The following is an 18,245-nucleotide window of genomic DNA, read 5'->3' as shown; positions in this document are numbered from 1 at the left end:
AAAGTTTATGATTATAAGGACATTTCTTTTACAATTATTAATATAGCCTTAAGTAAAACTATGTCAAGGCTGAAAAATTAGAAACTCTACAATGCAGCTTGAAAAGAGCCTCCTGAGAGTTAAGAAACTAACATTCAGGCCATCCCATTAACTAATAAATTCCAGGAAGTGAGGCAGGTTTTGTAACCATACTACACCTCAGTTTCTCCATCTCTAAAATAAAAGAGCAGTGTGGGCCACCTTAGGGAATGGTGTTGCACTCACCCATGGTCCAGAATGTACTAGTTGATCTCTGGACAAGTGTTTTCTGTGGCCCTCTCAAAGGCTAATCTGCCTGTTCTACGGGTGGGAAAGTGAGGCCAGACAGACAATCATGAACGTAAATGAAGGGCAGGAGGCAGGTTGGACTAGGTAACGTCTAAGGTCACAGTGAGCTTTAGATGTTCTGACTTGGGCTATAATACTCTCTCAGGTTCATGGGCCAGAAAAGAGCCAGTTCATGAAAAGACTGGCCTACTCCTTTTTTTTAATATAAGTTTATTTATTCTGAAAAAAAGAGAGACAGAGCGAACAAGTGAGCACAAGGCGGGGAGGGGCAGACAGAGAGGGAGAGAGAGGATCCCAAGCAGGCTCTGCACAGTCAACACAGAACCTGACATGGGGCTCAAACTCATGAACCGTAAGATCATGGAGGCTGTCTTACTCCTCAAGAGGCTTACATACCACAAGTTATCCCAAAATGATGCATAACCCAGGGTTATCACCTGGGACAGATAAAGCATTCCCACTCATCTTTCCAACTTCCACCTAGCTCCCACTGCCCACAAAGAGAATCAGGTAGAAAAGGGAGAAGAGAAGGCTCCCTGCAACTCCTTGGAGACCGAAGTGACAAGAAAACGAATATTAAACTCACAACAGGAACCAAGCCCTTTTGGTCCCTCAACCACATCTTTCAAGCCCCATTTCTGAGAATAGAAAATTCCAAGCCCAATTTGAGAGTCACTGTAAACTCCTCTCGGTGCCAGATGATTTTATCTGCATATTTATATTCAAAGTACAAACAACTTAAAATGTTTACACTAAGTAGTAATGGAAGTCATGTGTCAAAGACAATGGGAGGAAAAAGAGGAAAGCGTTCTTCACAACGAAAGCTTGAAGATATACAATATCCGTGGAAAATCTGGCTTATGAGTAAGAATGCACTGTTTACCTATTCCATTTAATTACAGAGAACATGACTTTCTACCCTTTGCATACACAATGTCTAAAGTCTCGTGTTTTGGTTTTTTGCTTTGGTTTTGCTCTGCAATGCTGCCAGAAACTTGGGAACACTCACAGCTCCATGTACAGAGTCCCAGGGAACACAGCCACACATGTTCCCGTCCTTTGTGGTCCCCCTTTCCTTTAATCTCCCACTTTCAGGGAGAGGCAGTGAAAACCGCCATGCCCAAAGGAAGAGAACAAAAACAGTCAAGACAGCCCTCCTCAGACGATCGCAAGGTCTCCAGCATGTCAACTCTCCTTGGAGAACACCATCAAGACCAAGAAAACTATGCAAGGCCACCAAGAGGCTCTTGGCATCTCTCTAGTGGGAGAGAGTCATCTGAAGCGTGCAGTGACAGCGTATCCTCCCCTTGTAACCAAGAGCGATTCAGGCACAACCACCCAGAAAAACTCTGTCGTGGAAACTGGGTCCTGGCTTCCCAGAGCCTCCAGCTACCTGCCTGCACAGAACCCACCCTAAGATTAAAGCTTACAGGGGTTACAAGGTATTATTCATAAAAAGGAGAGTAACAGCTGCTGTTTCTGTGATGTAACATGTCTCAAACGGATAGCTCATCACGGTGAATCCATAACCCTCAGGTGAGGTCCAGCTCTGCTCTTCCTTATCTTCCCAGCTATGCTCACCTGGGTCATTCCCATGCCTGTCAATTGTTCAGTGTCCTGGCTGAACACCTGACCTGTGCCATCCCTGCACCTGCCCTGTGTGGTTCTCTTCGGATTAATGACTACATGAAATATTCATCTGAGGCCTTTAGCCTTTTATATTTAAAAACAGAGAGAAGTTGGCACTGCTCTATCTTTTCTTTTGCTTTTCCTGTCACTTAGGACAAGCGTTGTTCTTCCTTCCCTCAATAGTTCCACTTGCTCCTCTCAGCTGCAGAAAAGAGCCTCCTATCGCATTCTTTCACAAGCACACATTCTAATTTTCAAAGAAGCCGACACTTCATCAGAGGCAATTAATTTTTATGCACTTGTTCTCAACTTGATTCCATATATGGACTGGCCAGGCCCAACAAAAATTCAGTTTCTCTATGTCCTCAAAACCCAAAACTAAAGGCTAGGAATGCCATGAGAAAGCAATAAATCTTGGAAAGCAAACAAAAAGCAAAAAGTAATTCACAGAGCTGAATTAAAAATGGACAGATTTGCTTTACATCAGTTTTTACCTTTATACTAAATTTTCACTTCCTCGATCCAGAGAACCAATTACAAATACAACTTCATTAAAGCTAAAAGGACCAACTGACAACATATTTTTAATTTTAAACTTTCTTTATTTTAATCTAGAATGTTTGACTGTTGATACATTTTGCTTCTCAGCCAGAAGTTCTGACAAAAAAAATATCGAGACATAAATTTATTTAAACTGCATTTTATTGACTGAGGATCTAAACACATCTTACCTGTAAATATGTTTCCAAACCTTGTCGTCGTTGCTCCAAGACTTTTGGGACCCAGTTCCTAACATGTTTAGAAGGGATTTCTGGAGTTTTTATACATTTCTTAAGCTATAAAGATAGAAACAAACAAAAATACAGAAAAATGTCTCAATTATAAAGACATTATTTGAGGGGGAAAGGCAGTAAAAGAAAATGAGCCACAACTATCTCCAATAAAAAAGATATGAGAAAGTATAATTACAGTGAAATTTCGGTAACAAATTCTTTACTTGGCTTTCCTAAGTGTTTAGGTTTCGGGATAAGCGTTTTATGGTTTTGGTAGATTTTGCTATGCTTGTATATCACTGAGTATTTCAGACTGGATTACTTTTTTCCAAAAAATTTAAAGCTCAGTAAATGCATTATAATGGAGGTAAAGACATTTATAATCTTTTTAAATTTATTTTTTAACGTTTATTCATTTTTGAGAAACAGAGAGCACAAGCAGGGGAATGGCAGAGAGAGGGGGAGACAGAACCTGAAGCAGGCTTCAGGGTCTCAGCTGTCAGCACAGAACCCGACGTGCGGCTTGAACTCACAACGTGAGATGGTGACCTGTGCTCAAGTCGGACACCCAACCGTCTGAGCCACCCAGGCACCCCTATAATTTTCAAAATCAATTAATATAATGAAATTTTGCTCAGAAGAAGTAAAGTCTTTCTACATATTATTTCACATAAAAAAGCAAAATAAAATGCAATGTTTCTAACTATCTTGCTGGAAATGACACGTAAACTAGACCAAACTACTTGGAGAGTTTCTCAAAAGGTCTCTGATAGAATGAACTTAAGTTTTTTAAAACAGAGAGACTGATCCTTCCAATGCTCCTAAGATTTAGGTCCAAATTCTGTTCATGAAAAATCACGGTTCTCAGCTAAGCCTTTCTGGGCAGCAGTTTTAAGGGACAACATATATAAAGAAAAATTCTACTGGAACCTGAGTTAGCGCTGCCTGTGGGAGACTCATCCTATGACATCAACATCCTAACCTGTGAAGGCCACCTTACATGGCCAGGTACTTTGCACAGGGGTCTTTTTTTTTTTTTTTTTTTTTTTAATGTTTATTTATTTTTGAGACAGAGAGACAGAGCATGAACAGGGGAGGGTCAGAGAGAGAGGATGACACAGAATCCGAAGCAGGCTCCAGACTCTGAGCTGTCAGCGCAGAGCCCGACACGGGGCTTGAACTCACGGACCATGAGATCATGACCTGAGTCGAAGTCGGACGCTTAACCGACTGAGCCACCCAGGCGCCCCTGCACAGGGGTCTTAAAATGGAACAATTCTCCTCGACTATCCAGGTGGGCTCACTGAAATAATAAGATGCCCGATGAGAAGGAAGCAGGAGGCTCCGATTCAGAGAGAGCCTGGAGGATGCCACGTGGCTGGCTTCATTGACAGAGGGAGGGTCGAGAGCCCAGCGGACCTCGAGAAGCTAGAAGGAAAGGGAATGGACGCACCCCTCCAGCCTGGGGATGCCTTGATTTTAGCCCAGGGAAACTCGTTGTGGACTTCTGACCACAAGAAGAATAAGAAAATAAATATCTGTTGTCTTAAGCCCTCAGTTGGTGCTAACATGTTAGAGCAGCAATATGAAACCAACACACGGACTCAAATGGAATGAAGTTTAGTGTTCTAATTAAAAATTTGGAAACCCTGCTGAGACTGTGTAGCGGGAAGCCAGACCTGGTGTTGGAAGTAAGAATATAGAGATTAAAGGGGCACCTGGGTGGCTCACTTGGTTAGGCGTCTGACTCGTGATTTTGACTCAGGTCATGATCTCACACTCTGTGAGAGCGAGCCTTGCATCGGGCTCTGAGCTGACAGCGCGGAGGCTGCTTGGGATTCTCCGGCTCCCTCTCTCTCTCTGCTCCTTTCCAATTCTCATACACACTCTCGCCCTTGCTCTTTTGTTTTCTCTTGCTCGCTAAGATATAAATGAGTAAATAAACAATAAAAAAAGAAAAGAATGTGCAGATTACGACCTGCTGAGTAAGGGGCATACGTCCTGAACACCTGAGCTCCCACTTTGGGGAAATGGACCCTATGGGCTTGCTGTGAATGAAGGCAAGGTTTCACTACACCCGCGGAGAGGAAAGAGAGTCAGAAGACTTGTCAGAGACCCCAGAAGCGGGGGAGGGGTGGCAGGTCAGGAACAAGCAGGAGACAAGACAGCAGGGTGACAAGCACCTATCACTGATCACTTTCAGCTGGTCAGGACTGAGGTCACCAAATTTCCGAGGGCTTGACTCCAAATGGTTATTTTAAAAGGTGCCAGGAAAGCCAAGTGGGAATGTATGGAGGGAATCCTGAACTCAGGTCCTTACCTAAATGTCCAGACTCTGGGTGTGAGCAGGGTTATCATACTGTTAAATGCCTAGACAGCAGCCTAGGAAATCACAATTGTCTTTCAAAGTTTCAAAAACTCAGATAAACAAGTTTTTCTCCTCACACATTGCTCCTTTTTAAAAAAAAATTTTTTTTAATGTTTATTCGTTTTTGAGAGACAGAGAGAGAGAGAGAGAGAGAGAGAGAGAGAGAGAGAGGCAGAGAGAGAGGAAGACACAGCATCCAAAGCAGGCTCCAGGTTCCGAGCTGTCAGCACAGAGCCTGTCATGGGGCTCGAACCCATCATCGAACTGTGAGATCATGACCTGAGCCAAAACTGACTGAGTCACCCAGGTGCCCCCATATCATTTTAAATGGGAAGCTTAGTGAATGTCTTGAGCAAGGGCATGACTTAATATAAATTCACTTTAAGGAGGTCATGAGAGATTCCATAATCAAGCAGCACTATAATGGGGCTCTTTTTCCTGACAGAAACTCGAAGCACTCCTGGAGCGACAGCCGCTGTACTGTAACCAGAAGAGTGAAAGGCGCGTGCTAAAATAAAGACGGTAAAGCAGAAAGACCAGAAGGAACTTGGAATATGGATACTGCGGAACTGCAACATCAACTTGGAGCGTCTGCTTTTAGTTTTGTTGCAATGTGAGAATCTTCTTGCACCTGTTTAAGAAACTTAATCAAGTTCCTAATATATCCAATGAAAAATACTCCTGGCACAAAGGAATCCATTGTTTAGTTTTGGTGATTCTAAGTCTCAGATGCCCCCGAGGCACTCACATAGAGATAAGATGTAGGCAGGTGGAAAGGAGTCTAGATCTAGGTGTCAGAATACGTTAAGTGGTACTGAGAACCATGAAACTAGATGACGTGACAGTGGGGTGTTTCTCTGTTGGCACAGATGGGAAAAAACTGCCGTGATGGCAGAATCTGAAGACAGCTCCCAAGATCCCTGCCCCTTAGTGCATGTGTGCCTACATAATCCCCTCCCATGGGGTCATATGGGATCAGTGAATGTGGGCAGGACAGCCGTTCCTTTGATGAAGTTACCTTTTATGAGACCCGGTCCTAGCACACAGACTCATGGCTTTGCCATGTTCCAACCACATGGCATAGATGCTGAGAGCTACCCTTGGCCAAAAAATCAGCAAAAAAAAAAGGGGGGGGGGCTCATCCCCATGACAGCAATAAACCTACTTTCACCTAAACAAGCTTGGAAGAGGACCCTGAGCCCCAGATGGGACCATAGCCTTGGCCACACCTGGATGCCCACCTGGTGAGACCCTAAGCAGAGAACCCCGTACACCTGTGCCTGGACTCGTGCTCCAGAGAAACTCCCAAATGATACAGTTGTCTTGTTTTAAGCTGCTGAGTGAGTGGCAGTTCCTTACACTGCAATGGGACATGGCTACAATGGCAGAGATCTCTGATTCTGAGAGGCAGGGCAGAGAAGCAGGCAGGCACTGAGCAGGGGGTGAAACCGCACCTTCAGACAAGAAAGGGTTCCAAGAAGCGGGCACAGTCTGACTGCCCAGCCAGGCTGGGGAAGTCAAACAGTGGGTAAGGAGGGAGTAGGAAGGGATAGAGCAGAGCCTCCATTTTCAAGGAATTCTACCAAGAAAGGAGAGTAATGCGGGCAACATGGGAGGGAAGCAGGGAGGCAAAGGTATTACGTTAAATGGGAAACACTAGCACATGTTCATTTATTTATGAGACTGATCCAATACTGAGGAACAAGGGAGAGAGAGAGAAACCATTTATGACTGTATGGGAATAAATATATATCTCATCTCTACACCATTTGAGGTATTTCTCAAACAGAGACAAAGCCAAAAATGCTCAAGTATTCTGTGGTAATAAATTTATTCGGTTACAATTTAAACCTCAGGAAACTTCCTTTAAAACTGTTGAATCGTGGGGCGCCTGGGTGGCTCAGTCGGTGAAGCATCCGACTTCAACTCAGGTCATGATCTCGCAGCTTGTGAGTTCGAGCCCCACGTCAGGCTTGGAACCTGCTTCGGATTCTGTGTCTCCCTCTCTCTCTGCTTCTCCCTGCTTCAGATTCTGTGTCTCCCTCTCTCTCTGCCCTTTCCCTGCTCACTCTCTCTCAAGAATAAATAAACATTAAAAAAAAAACTGTTGAATCGTGACATTTCTTACATTGTAAAATAGAAAATCAACTCCATTATCTGTCTCTCCTTTTTTTTTTTTTAAATCTTGAAGATAGAGTACTGAAAACACTTTTCCTTTTTATTTATGTCAGGAGTATGGAGGAGGCCGATCATCATAGCTGCGGGGATCTGTGACAGCGTTTGTAGGTGAGTAATGAATTGCTTTAGATGAGGAGAGACAAACCCAAGACAATATGTTTCCAGCAGGGCTCAGCTGCTCACAAGATAAATACTCCTCTGCCACTCTATGGGATGATTAACTGTTCTGGCCATGCTGCGTCCGGCCACACGGCCTTTCTGATCCACACGGATAGCCACCAGATTCCGTGATACTGAAGGCACAATCCCCTCTGCCTGGAGTCATCTTTTTATTTTTATTATTTTTTTTAATTTTTAAAAGGTTTTTGTAAGTAATCTCTATGCCCAACGTGGGGCTCGAACTCACGACCCCAAGATCAAGAGTAACACGCTCCAGCGAGTGAGCCAGCCAGGCACCCCTCCCTTTCCTCTTTATACCATTCAAAGAGTTTACTCAGACTTTCCTCCACACAGATGTCCCACGTATTCACTGGTGGTAGTGCCAATCTTCCAGAGAAAGGAACACAGATACTTTCCCAAGCACCTAAACAAAGAGCTGGATATGTGACAAAAAGGTTAAGGAAAGAAGTGAGGAGCCTTTGGGGTAAAATTCAACCTTTCCCTCCACCTCGGTACCCGTCCGTCCTCAGGGTTCCCTCTAGAAGCACTACATGAGGCGCTTCACTCCTGGTGTGACCCCATATGGCAGCTTCGGGTTCTTTTGAAATGTGTACTTCATTAATTTAAATATAAGAATGTACTATTTTATTCAAGCCAAAAGTAGGCAATAACAAGAATGAGGACAGTTAATTTCGTAACAAACCAGCACCGTATTTCCCTGAAACCTCTGGGCCGGAACGGAAAGTGAACAGCTGAGAAGGCATGTAAAATATGCTCCCCAGTTGGCCATGCAGGGCAGGACTTTCTCCGCACGCCCGTGACCGTGGGCCTGGGGAGGCAGAGCTGTTCTCAAGGACCACCATTTAAAGTGGTAACTTGCTTGTCTACAGGAGATGCGGGCAGGTGCCACTGGGGCACAGGGGAAACTCATACAAGCCTAAGGCTCTTCCCATCACCGCCGGGCCTCAACAGTAGCGAGGAATCCCCATAACTTTTTTTTTTTTAAAGATACGAGGCTAAGAGTGAACAGAGAGGAACAAAGTGGGGGCCCGCTTGGGTTGCAGTGTGGTGTGCGTGCCGGTCCCATCTGGGACTACACAGCTACAAAGGAATTACTCGTGTAACCTGGGATGGAAATTACAGGGAACTGAACTCCCGCAATAGAAATGAGTTTTTTAGCCAAAACATTCCTCCAGTTAATTCATAAATATGCAGAATGTCCTCCAAACATCCCATTTGCCGACTACTTATTTAATGCCTAATACGTGCCCAACGCTAACAGGCAGGGAGGAAGATATGAAAGATAAGATACGGTCCCGACGTGTATAAAACCCCCAAAAAAGTGTCTTCTAGTTAGACAAGACTTAGAGACAAGTAAATTTTAATGATCTCTTACATGCTTTAAATTTAAGCAGAAACGTCTACTCTAAAGGAAGACGAGGAGGTGCCTGGCTGGCTCAGTCAGTACAGTATGTGACTCTCGATCTTGGGGTCATGAGATTGAGCCCCACGTTGGGCAGAGAGATTACTTTTAAAAAAAATAAAATAAAATAAAGGAACAGCAATTCCAAGAACAAAGACCTGAGGGAATAAAAGAAACTCCCAGGAAAGAAGGAGAACGTGAAGTATTTCAGTTTGGTTTGAACAGATCAGAACACAGAGGGAAGGCCATTCAGCACGGCAAAGACAGACAGCGATCTTCTTACACGAGGGTGAGTGGGGAGACTAATTGGCTGCCACCGCTGTTTTCTCATGAGAAAGTGAGAAATAAGGTCAACTAGAAAAGGAGTTTGTGGTTGACAGACTAACGGTTCCCTCCTGCAAAAGATGTCCATGTCCTGACCCTTAGAACTTAAGACTGTGTCCCCTTACCTGGCCAAAGAATGGGCTTAAGTCAAGCATCTTGAGCTGGAGACATTATCCTGGGGTATGCAGGTACGGCCAATGGAATCTCAAAGGAGAGGCGGAAGTGTCATCATCAGAGAGGGTAGAGGCAGAGACAGCAGAGGTGATGATAGAAACAGAACCCGCAGTGACCAACCATACTGCTGGCTTTGGAGATGGAGAGGCCACAAGCCACAGACTCTGAGCAGCTTCTGTAAGTGAGAAAAGGCGGGGAAACGATTCTCTCCCAGAGCCTCCCAGGGGGAACGAGGCCCGCCGATGCATAATAAATGCGTGTTGCTTTAAGCCACTACGTTTGTGATGACTAATCCTCCCAGTAATTGGAAACTAATAGAGAGTTTAAGATAAGTGGTCGTGAGGGTCAATGTCCATGATACGGTTGACAGCACCGACCCATTTCAATGCGTTTGCGCCACAGAATGATGAAAATGGTGCTTTAGGGAAACTGATCTGTAGCAGAGAAAGAATCAGAAGACAAGGATCAGAAATTGCTAAAGCAATACTTAGACAATTAGTAAGACTCTGGCTTGGGAGGGAAAAAGAGAAGAGGAAAATTAAATGGTGCACATTATAGAAATTTGGAAGACTGAATCAACGAGACTTGGTGACGCTCTGAACACAGGAGGTAAGAGAAACACAGATAAGACCCCTGAGGTTTCAAACCTTGTGGCTTCAGTGCACCTGATAGGCAGAGGGTGGGTGAGGAGGGTTGTCTAAGACATGCCTCTAAAAATATAACCACACAATAGGAACTGTCAGACTTCAAGAGGCACTGAGATCACCTGGGATCCTGATTTAAAGGGCAGAAAACTGGGGTGCCTGGGTGGCTCAGTCAGTTGAGCATCTGACTCTTGATTTTGGCTAGAGCCATGATCTCCCGGTTCGTGAGCCCCACATGGGGCTCTGCACTGACAGCGGGGAGTCTGCTTGGGATTCTTTCTCTGCCTCTCTCTCTGCCCCTCCCTGACTCATGCTCTATCTGTCAAAATAAACAAACATTTTTAATAAACAAATAAATAAAAATAAAGGACACATTACGGGGCTCCATCACGGAGATTCTAATTCAGCATGTCCCGGTAGTACACAGAATCTTCACGTCATTCAATACTGTTCTGTTACAGATGGTCCAAGGTGCACACTATGAAAAATACCAATCTAGAAAAGCTAAGAGAAAATGGAAGCAGATACTCATCACCACTCTGGAAGAAATGACTACTATTCAGAATCTGAGAGAGTGAAAACTGACGTAACAGATAACATACACATTTAAAGCTTTTGTAAATTAAAATAAATATCAGGGCCAAAAGGTCCTGTGTGAAAAGTACTTTCAGCTAATGGCTAAAATTTTATTAGCAGGCCACACAAACTAACGGGTAAAAATAAATCAGACTCTAGTAGATAGACCAGTCCAAAAAAAGGGAATACAACTTCTTTTTTTATTTTTATGTTTCTTTTTTTTTTTTGAGAGAGAGACAGACAGAGCACAAGCAGGAGAGGGGCAGAGAGAGGGAGACACAGAATCTGAAACAGGTTCCAGGCTCTGAGCTGTCAGCACAGAGCCCGATGCGGGGCTCGAACCTAAGAATGGTGAGATCATGATCTGAGCTGAAGTCGGATGTTTAACCCCATTGAGCCACCCAGGCACTCAGGGAATACAACTTCTCAACAAACTTAAGACACACCAATGAAAACAGCAACAAGGCAACATACATTGTTTGCTAAAGTAAATAAATATAATTTTGGGGGGTAATATTCAAACACAATGAGATTTTGTGGTACTTTCCAATGTGCTGGCTGCATTTTAAATCTGCTATAACCATCGTGAAAAGAAATTTGGTAGGATATATGCAAATCCTTTGACAGAGAAAGCTTCTTTTTGCAATCTAGCATAAGGAAACCACCCTGAATATGGAAAATATTATATCTAATGAAAGCCATCAATAATTGGAAGTTTACCATATGATGCACACACAATGTCATTTAGTTTGTAAAATAATCCTATGACGTTAGTACTGTAATTATTCCCATTCTCCAAATGGGGAACGTGAGACACAGAAAGATCTTGTAACTTGCTCCATGAACTTGACAGCCAGGAAGAGGTAAAGGCAGACTCAGGAAAGTTCTGCTTCCAGAGCCTACACACTTAACTTCGACACCGTAATTACCACCATGCAGGAACATGGTTAGCCCAGCAGCATTTGCTTTACTAAAAAATTCACGAAGAAAGGGGCACGTGGCTGGCTCAGTTGGTGGAGTAATCGACTTGATCTTAGGGTTGTGATTTTGAGCCACACGTCGGGTAGGGAGAACGCTTAAAAATAAAATCTTTAAAAAAAACCAAACAAACAAAAACTTCAAGAAAAGAAGGAAAACAGCCATTATGGTAGCAGAGTAGAAATATGTGTGGGTAACAATGGGTTATTTACCCTGTCCCCAAACCTCCTGCAAGGTTTAGCTTTATGGTGTGAAAAAAATGAAAAAACAAAAAACACCTTTTGAATGTTCCCCAAAAATAGAAAGAAATCCTGAGAAAAGTGTAAACGAATGGGATAATGTTTTTGTATAGGGGCGCCTGGGTAGCTCAGGTGGTTAAGTGTCTGACTCTTGATTTCAGCTCATGCTTCAGGTCATGATCTCCATGGTTCATAACTTCGAGCCCTGCACTGGGCTATGTGCTGACAGTAACGGAGCCTGCTTCAGATTCTGGGTCTCCCTCTCTCTCTCTGCCCCTTCCCTACTCTCTCTCTCAAAATAAATAAACATCAAAAAATTTAAAAAAATAAAATTATAAAAAAACCAATTATTAAAGTTTGGGAGAAGTGATAATCATTAAGAACTTTCTTTAGACAACCAGATGAACTGTGAAATGGGTAACAGTCTCACCTTCTGCCTCAAAATTAGCCCGACAATAAGCCAGGAAGCATTTTTGTCTGAGGCACACAGAAGAGCTATGCCCCTGTTATTCTAAAGATGCAAAGCACCTGTTAATAGCTCATTTATCATTTTAGAATTAACTTGGGGACACTGGCCAAACACTTTTAACAAGTGAGAAGGCAAAGTAAAATTTCGGAAAAACCAGGACACTAGCAGCACAGCAAATTGCACACAGCACAGAAATAGTTGAGGATTACAAGAAAACTACATAATAGACTTGACTGAATTTAAAAGGAAAATATTTTCGATAAAAATGTAACAGCCAAGGTGCGCTGGGCTGGCTCAGTCAGTGGGGCGTGTGACTCACGATCTCAGGGCTGTGAGTTCGAGCTCCGTGCAGGGTGCACAGATCGCTTAAAAATAAAGTCTTAAAAAGAAATAGCACTCGGAACACATCACAGAATTCAAATACGGAAACTGGGGTATCAAAATGTAATAAAAAGGTCAAGTTGTACCACAGGCAGCAGCGATCAGTAGAGCTTGTGGATTCTGAGTAAATTTTTGGCTGATTTCAATCCTTAACACAGTTGTACACTCAAGATGACAGATTTCTGTTTTTTGCACACACTACTACCATGATCTGTCCTTAACTAGCTTCTATGGTAACCTTTTAGCCAAATCTAATACGGTCGCAATGGGGCAAGTAAATCCGTAACTAAAACTCTGCCTCACAAAGCTATTTTTATCTCTATGTACCAGCCAGGATGTTTTAAACACACAAAATTGAGACGTTTGAGAATTTTTACTCTCTCAACTCTGGTATAGGCCTGATTATATGATTGTAAGAATAGCTAACCTTCTTAACCGAAATGCAGAAATTGAGACAAGAATCCCAGAAAACCCAGGAATTTTTTTCTGACTCTGAGTATCTAAGAACTGCCTATAATCGCTGGGGAGAAAATAAAATCCTGTTCGAGAAGAGCACGGGGGGAACGACCCTGCACTGGTTAGAAGCACGGCAGGCTCTCGCTCGGGGCGGGCCTAATTGGCAGTCACCCAGCTGTGCCTGGTGTGGAGCTGCTCCTGGAATATCTGCTGGGGACAACTGGGTTGTGTCGAGGTCATGGTGAGCTAGGAGGTTAGGAAGGCAGCCTGCATGTGACAGGCGCCCTAGTCCGTACCCTGGGCATCAGAGGCTGAGCAGGGGGCTGAGATCTGGTTTTAATCTTAGCGTCAGAATTTATTACAGGAGGTGCCCAGCAGAAATCTCCCTGGGATCTGCTTCCGTGAAAAACAAGCAAACAAAAACAGAAGCCCTCGCGAAGGCACAGAGACCCAGAGTCCAGGTTTGTTCCTCTCTCAGACTCCTAGGTTGGAGCTTTCCTAAAAGCCAACAGCAACGTCTGGTTTAAATCTGTACCCACCTGCGTTCTTTCTTTTGGAAGTGAATCTGGATTTAACAAAATTTTAATTGAGGAATGACTTTTATGTTATCCCCTGCCATCCTAAGAGAAAAGTGTACAGAGGGAAACAGTTTCACTGATTTTTCAATAATATCCTGGTAAAGTTTATACTGAATACTCCATTCTCTTGACTTAAAAAAAAAGTGGGGTAATTCACTTTAAAAAAAATAACCAAAGAACTTTTAATATAGAGTAAGCACACTGTCACTTGATTTATGTACTGATAATTTCCAGAACATTTAAGAGGTCTTTAATAAAATTAAAAGAATAGACTCTTTCTTAACATATTCACTTAGTATCTTCCCATCTAACTTCTTAGCTAATAAAGTAACAGAAGTGAAGAAAATGAATTATGGCATACATTTACATGTGTGTGCATATTCATGCATGTGTTTATATACTCATATATACATATATATATATATATATACACACACACACACACACACACACACACAATGTATATATACACACACACATATATATTAAGGTAATGTCAGCACCCCAAAAATAATTTCTAGCCTGCAAAACATTAAATTTTGTCAGAAAATAAAAAGTATTCACTCTTCTCTTCTTTACCATTTCTCCCCAAACTCAGCCAGTCCTTTTGAATTCTTGTTTCTTTTATCTCAGACTTTTAATGAAATGAATCCAAGAACTCGAACGCCAGTCTTACAAAGTGGCCTTTACAATTCAAAAGGATCGTGCATGTTCTCCTTTTACATTTTCCCCAAATGCTCCTGGACACATGTGACATGCATATTACTTTTCCAGATACCTGTAAGTTGATTTTAATAAATTTCTCCCTGTAAAGTCATCATTTGCTTCTTTCTTTCCTTTTTGTAAAGCACATTAAGTGTATTTCATGGATGAAATAAGGCCTCAGTCTTATTCTTTGTGAACCCATAACACCCAAAGAGCTTACACCCTCACATCTATTTATGTAAAAGACCTTAACAGAAAACCCACCTACTCAAAAAGCACACCTTTAAGGGACTGAATAATTTATTTTAAAAGGAAACCTCAGTCATGATAAAAGAAACTGTATTGTTCCAGGAACTGTTAATGCTCACAGAAAACACAGTCTTAACCTTACAGCATCTAACATACAAGGAAAAGGGAAAAAAAGTTACCTTTTTGTGCAAGGCATGAAATTCGCTGTACCTTTTTTCAACAAAATGTTTTCTTCCATTCATTAGTACTTCTATCTTAAACACCTAAAGAAAAGAAATTTAAAAAAAGATTAATTCCACCAGTTCAAACCCCTCAGTTGTCTGATGTGGTAAGTTTGTGACCATGATATATTTCATCCCTTTAATTACAGTAGCTGAGCCCCCAAAACCCAGAAGGCTCAGGAGACCCTGGTCCAACAGCACTGATTAATGAGCATTCCAGACAAATGCTTTAGTTAGTACCAAGTAAGGTCTCCCTGTAACGTGTCTAAAAACAACAGAAACTTAAATGCATTCGGATGCTCCTTAAACTTTTTAAATCAGAGCACATTCCTCCCTTAAAATTATTTCACCAATGAGTATGATGGTATTGAAACAAATTGTCTGACAACAGCGAGAGTCTGGCAGACACAGCAGGCTGGAGCATTCCATTACGGGTGGGTATTTCGACGCCCGGCCATGCTGTGTCACCTAGAAGACAATCAGGCAAACAGCAGTGCATTTTAGGTTAATTTCTTCCTAAGCTGCATATTCATCTGTAGCCTCAGCTGGGCTTATTCCGCTGTTTGCAAAACAGGGAAAACGTAGTAAAGGCTCATTTTCCCTGCATGATGCCAGTGACAGCTTGCGTTCCTACCTCCAGAAGGTTGAAAGGCCAGAAGAAAAGGCTCTCTGGGTGCGCTAATTAGTAGGCACTAACATGACATTTTCTTGATTCTTAGGTCATCGGGGTCAAGACTGGGAACAAGGGATGAGAGATATTGTGAAATCCTCATGAAAACACAATGTTAAGGTGGGGTGGGGGAAGGATGCTTGGCAAGAATGGAAGAGAAGGTGATCTGTTATTTTCAAGAGTTTGTCTTGAACTCCTGTTCTGCTAAGCGAGATGTGGTCAACACCAAGATGAAGGAACACTGTTCAATTACTTAGTAAGCCTATTTCCTCTTTCAGTCACCCTTCTGGAAAAAGCTAAACTTGAGGTCACAAGACACGAAAGAGTGTTAAAAGCATGCTTACTTTAACCCTAAAGAAAACTACTTAACGGTAGCACATGAAATATGAGGTCACAATGCCGTGATTATGAAATCAGATCCCCTCTGGCTCTGTATTTCTACCTTATATGTATTACTTATTTGAAAAGACAAAATTAAATCACCAAACATAAAATATTTGTATATTTGTACTTCTTCGAATCAGAAACAAAGTCGTCTGTTCTTTGACTCCGTTTAAGAAACGTGCTTTTATCAAGCAAATGGTAAATATTTATGAATTTAATCAATATTTTATACTAACATTTGGTTTTTCAGGAAACCTCCCCAAATATACTTTTCTTTGGTCAATTAGTGAAAATAGAAACTATTTTCTTCTCAAAACATATCCATATGCTTCAAAGTCTCATATATATGTGTATTATTTTTTTAGAAAAAAAATTGGTTACTAATTCAATAAAGAAAATTCTTTTCCTTCAAAGATGCTGCCAGGAATCCGATGAGGAATACACCCTGAGAAACACAAACAAAAGAAGCACAGCTCCCATGTCCGGGCTTGGTTAATAGGATGCAGAATCCCTTTCTAGTGTCAGGTCCCAGAGTTAAAGCAGGACAGTGTGGAGGCAATAAAAGTAGTTTCCATCTGCTGAACTGCATGAGACAATTGAAGTTATATTCTGAGTCCAGTTACATGAGGCTTCATCGCAAAACCTACCATGGTAGATAAAGAACGGAGGGGTTGGTGGAGGGAGGTGGGTGGGGGGTGGGCACTAAGGAGGGCACTTGTGATGAGCACTGGGTGTTGTATGGAAGTGATGAATCACTGTATTTTACTCCTGAAACCAGTAATGCACTGTATGTTAACTAATCAGCATGTAAACAAAAATTTGAACACCCAAACCAAAAAATACCACTTTAATTGGCATGTTTGCTGCTGGATACACAGGAGGAGAGTGTTGAAGACTCAGAAAGGCTCAACCTACTGGGTCAGCCCTCAGGGTCACCCCTCTTGAAGGCCAGGGATAAGACACATCACACAGTGGCTGCCTCATGGAATGTCATCCCTTCTATCGACCAGATGGCTCCATTACTAAGTTCCACAGTTATTTTTCAGTCAGTCAGTTCAGGGGGGCGCGAGGGCGTGGGTGGGTGGCGGGGCGGGTGGACACACACACACACACAGACACCGTGTGTGGTACATTTTCATGCCACTATTTTTACCGTGTTGCCATTTAAAAAACGTACAATATACCTAATATCGTTAGGGGTTTTTCTTTTAAATTCTGGGAAAATATCTTGGAAAGGAAGTTGGTTAATCAGAATTTCCAGGCCGATGTGAAGAAATGGCATCAATGTCATAAATCTTATTTTTCTGCGGGCGCCTGGGTAGCTAAGTCAGTTGAGCATCCGACGCGGGCTCAGGTCATGGTGTTGTGGTTTGTGAGTTCGAGTCCCAGGTCGGGCACTGTGCTGACAGCTGGGAGCCTGGAGCCTGCGTGGGATTCTGTGTCTCCCTCTCTCTCTGCCCTTCCCCCACTTGCAGGTGTGTGTGTGTGTGTGTGTGTGTGTGTGTGTGTGCATGCGCTATCTCTGAAAAATTAACATTAAAAAAAATTTATTTAATCTTATTTTCTTGAAATCCATGGCAGCACCCCCCACCCCACTCCTTTTTTTTTAAGAGTTTCTGATACATGTTGTCCCTGCTGCCTGGAAAATCTTTTTCCCTGCTTTGTTTTCCTGGCAAACTCCTCAAGGCTGTTACCTGCCTCTAGGGTTGGGACAGCACAGGCAGAGGCTGGGAAAGTAAAAGCGCAGGATTTATTTGATTCACTCATGTCTTTAGCAGATATTTACTGAGGGGCTTGAGGGACTACAATGTACCCAGGGGTTGCTCTAGGCTCTGAGGATTCAGCAGTGAACAAAAGGGACAGGAGCTCAGGCTTCACGGCACATACAGCCTATCTGGTGAGGAAGGCTGACTATAAACACATGAATGAATATGGTGAGGTCAGGAAATAAGCACGTGAAGAACAAGGCATCAGGGTAATGAGACACAACTGAACAGGGTACTGTTTCAGACAGCATGCTCTGAGAAAGGTGAGAGCTACAGCATCTGGAGAGAAATACCAGGAAAAAGGTGAATGTGGCTGCCTCTGGAATTTCAGACTAGGGGTAGGTGGACAAGGACTTTTTTTTTTTTAATTTCTGCTTAAAAATTAAAAAAAATTGTTTTTAATGTTTATTTTTGAGAGAGCCGAAGCGAGTGAGAGAGAGAGAGAGAGAGACCCAGAATCCAAAGCAGGCTCCAGGCTCTCAGCTGTCAGCACAGAGCCCGACACAGGGCTCGAAGTCACAAACCATGAGATCACGACCTGAGCCAAAGTCAGACGCTTAACTGACTGAGCCAC

General features: G+C 42.7%; 1 protein-coding gene across 1 annotated transcript in view; it reads right to left on the bottom strand.

Moving 5' to 3' along the window:
- Positions 1-18,245, bottom strand: part of SNX24 (sorting nexin 24) — a 161,142-nt gene that overhangs the window by 57,027 nt on the left and 85,870 nt on the right. Inside the window, exons 2-3 of the mRNA XM_030317150.1 lie at positions 14,810-14,893; positions 2,688-2,792 (exon numbers count right to left, since the gene is read on the bottom strand). Of these exons, the coding sequence (XP_030173010.1) occupies positions 2,688-2,792; positions 14,810-14,893 (189 nt within the window). The remainder of the gene's footprint in view (positions 1-2,687; positions 2,793-14,809; positions 14,894-18,245) is intronic.

The sequence above is a fragment of the Lynx canadensis genome, chromosome A1, assembly GCF_007474595.2.
Source record: "Lynx canadensis isolate LIC74 chromosome A1, mLynCan4.pri.v2, whole genome shotgun sequence".
Lineage (NCBI taxonomy): Eukaryota > Metazoa > Chordata > Mammalia > Carnivora > Felidae > Lynx > Lynx canadensis.
This window is presented reverse-complemented; position numbering and strand designations above follow the sequence as displayed.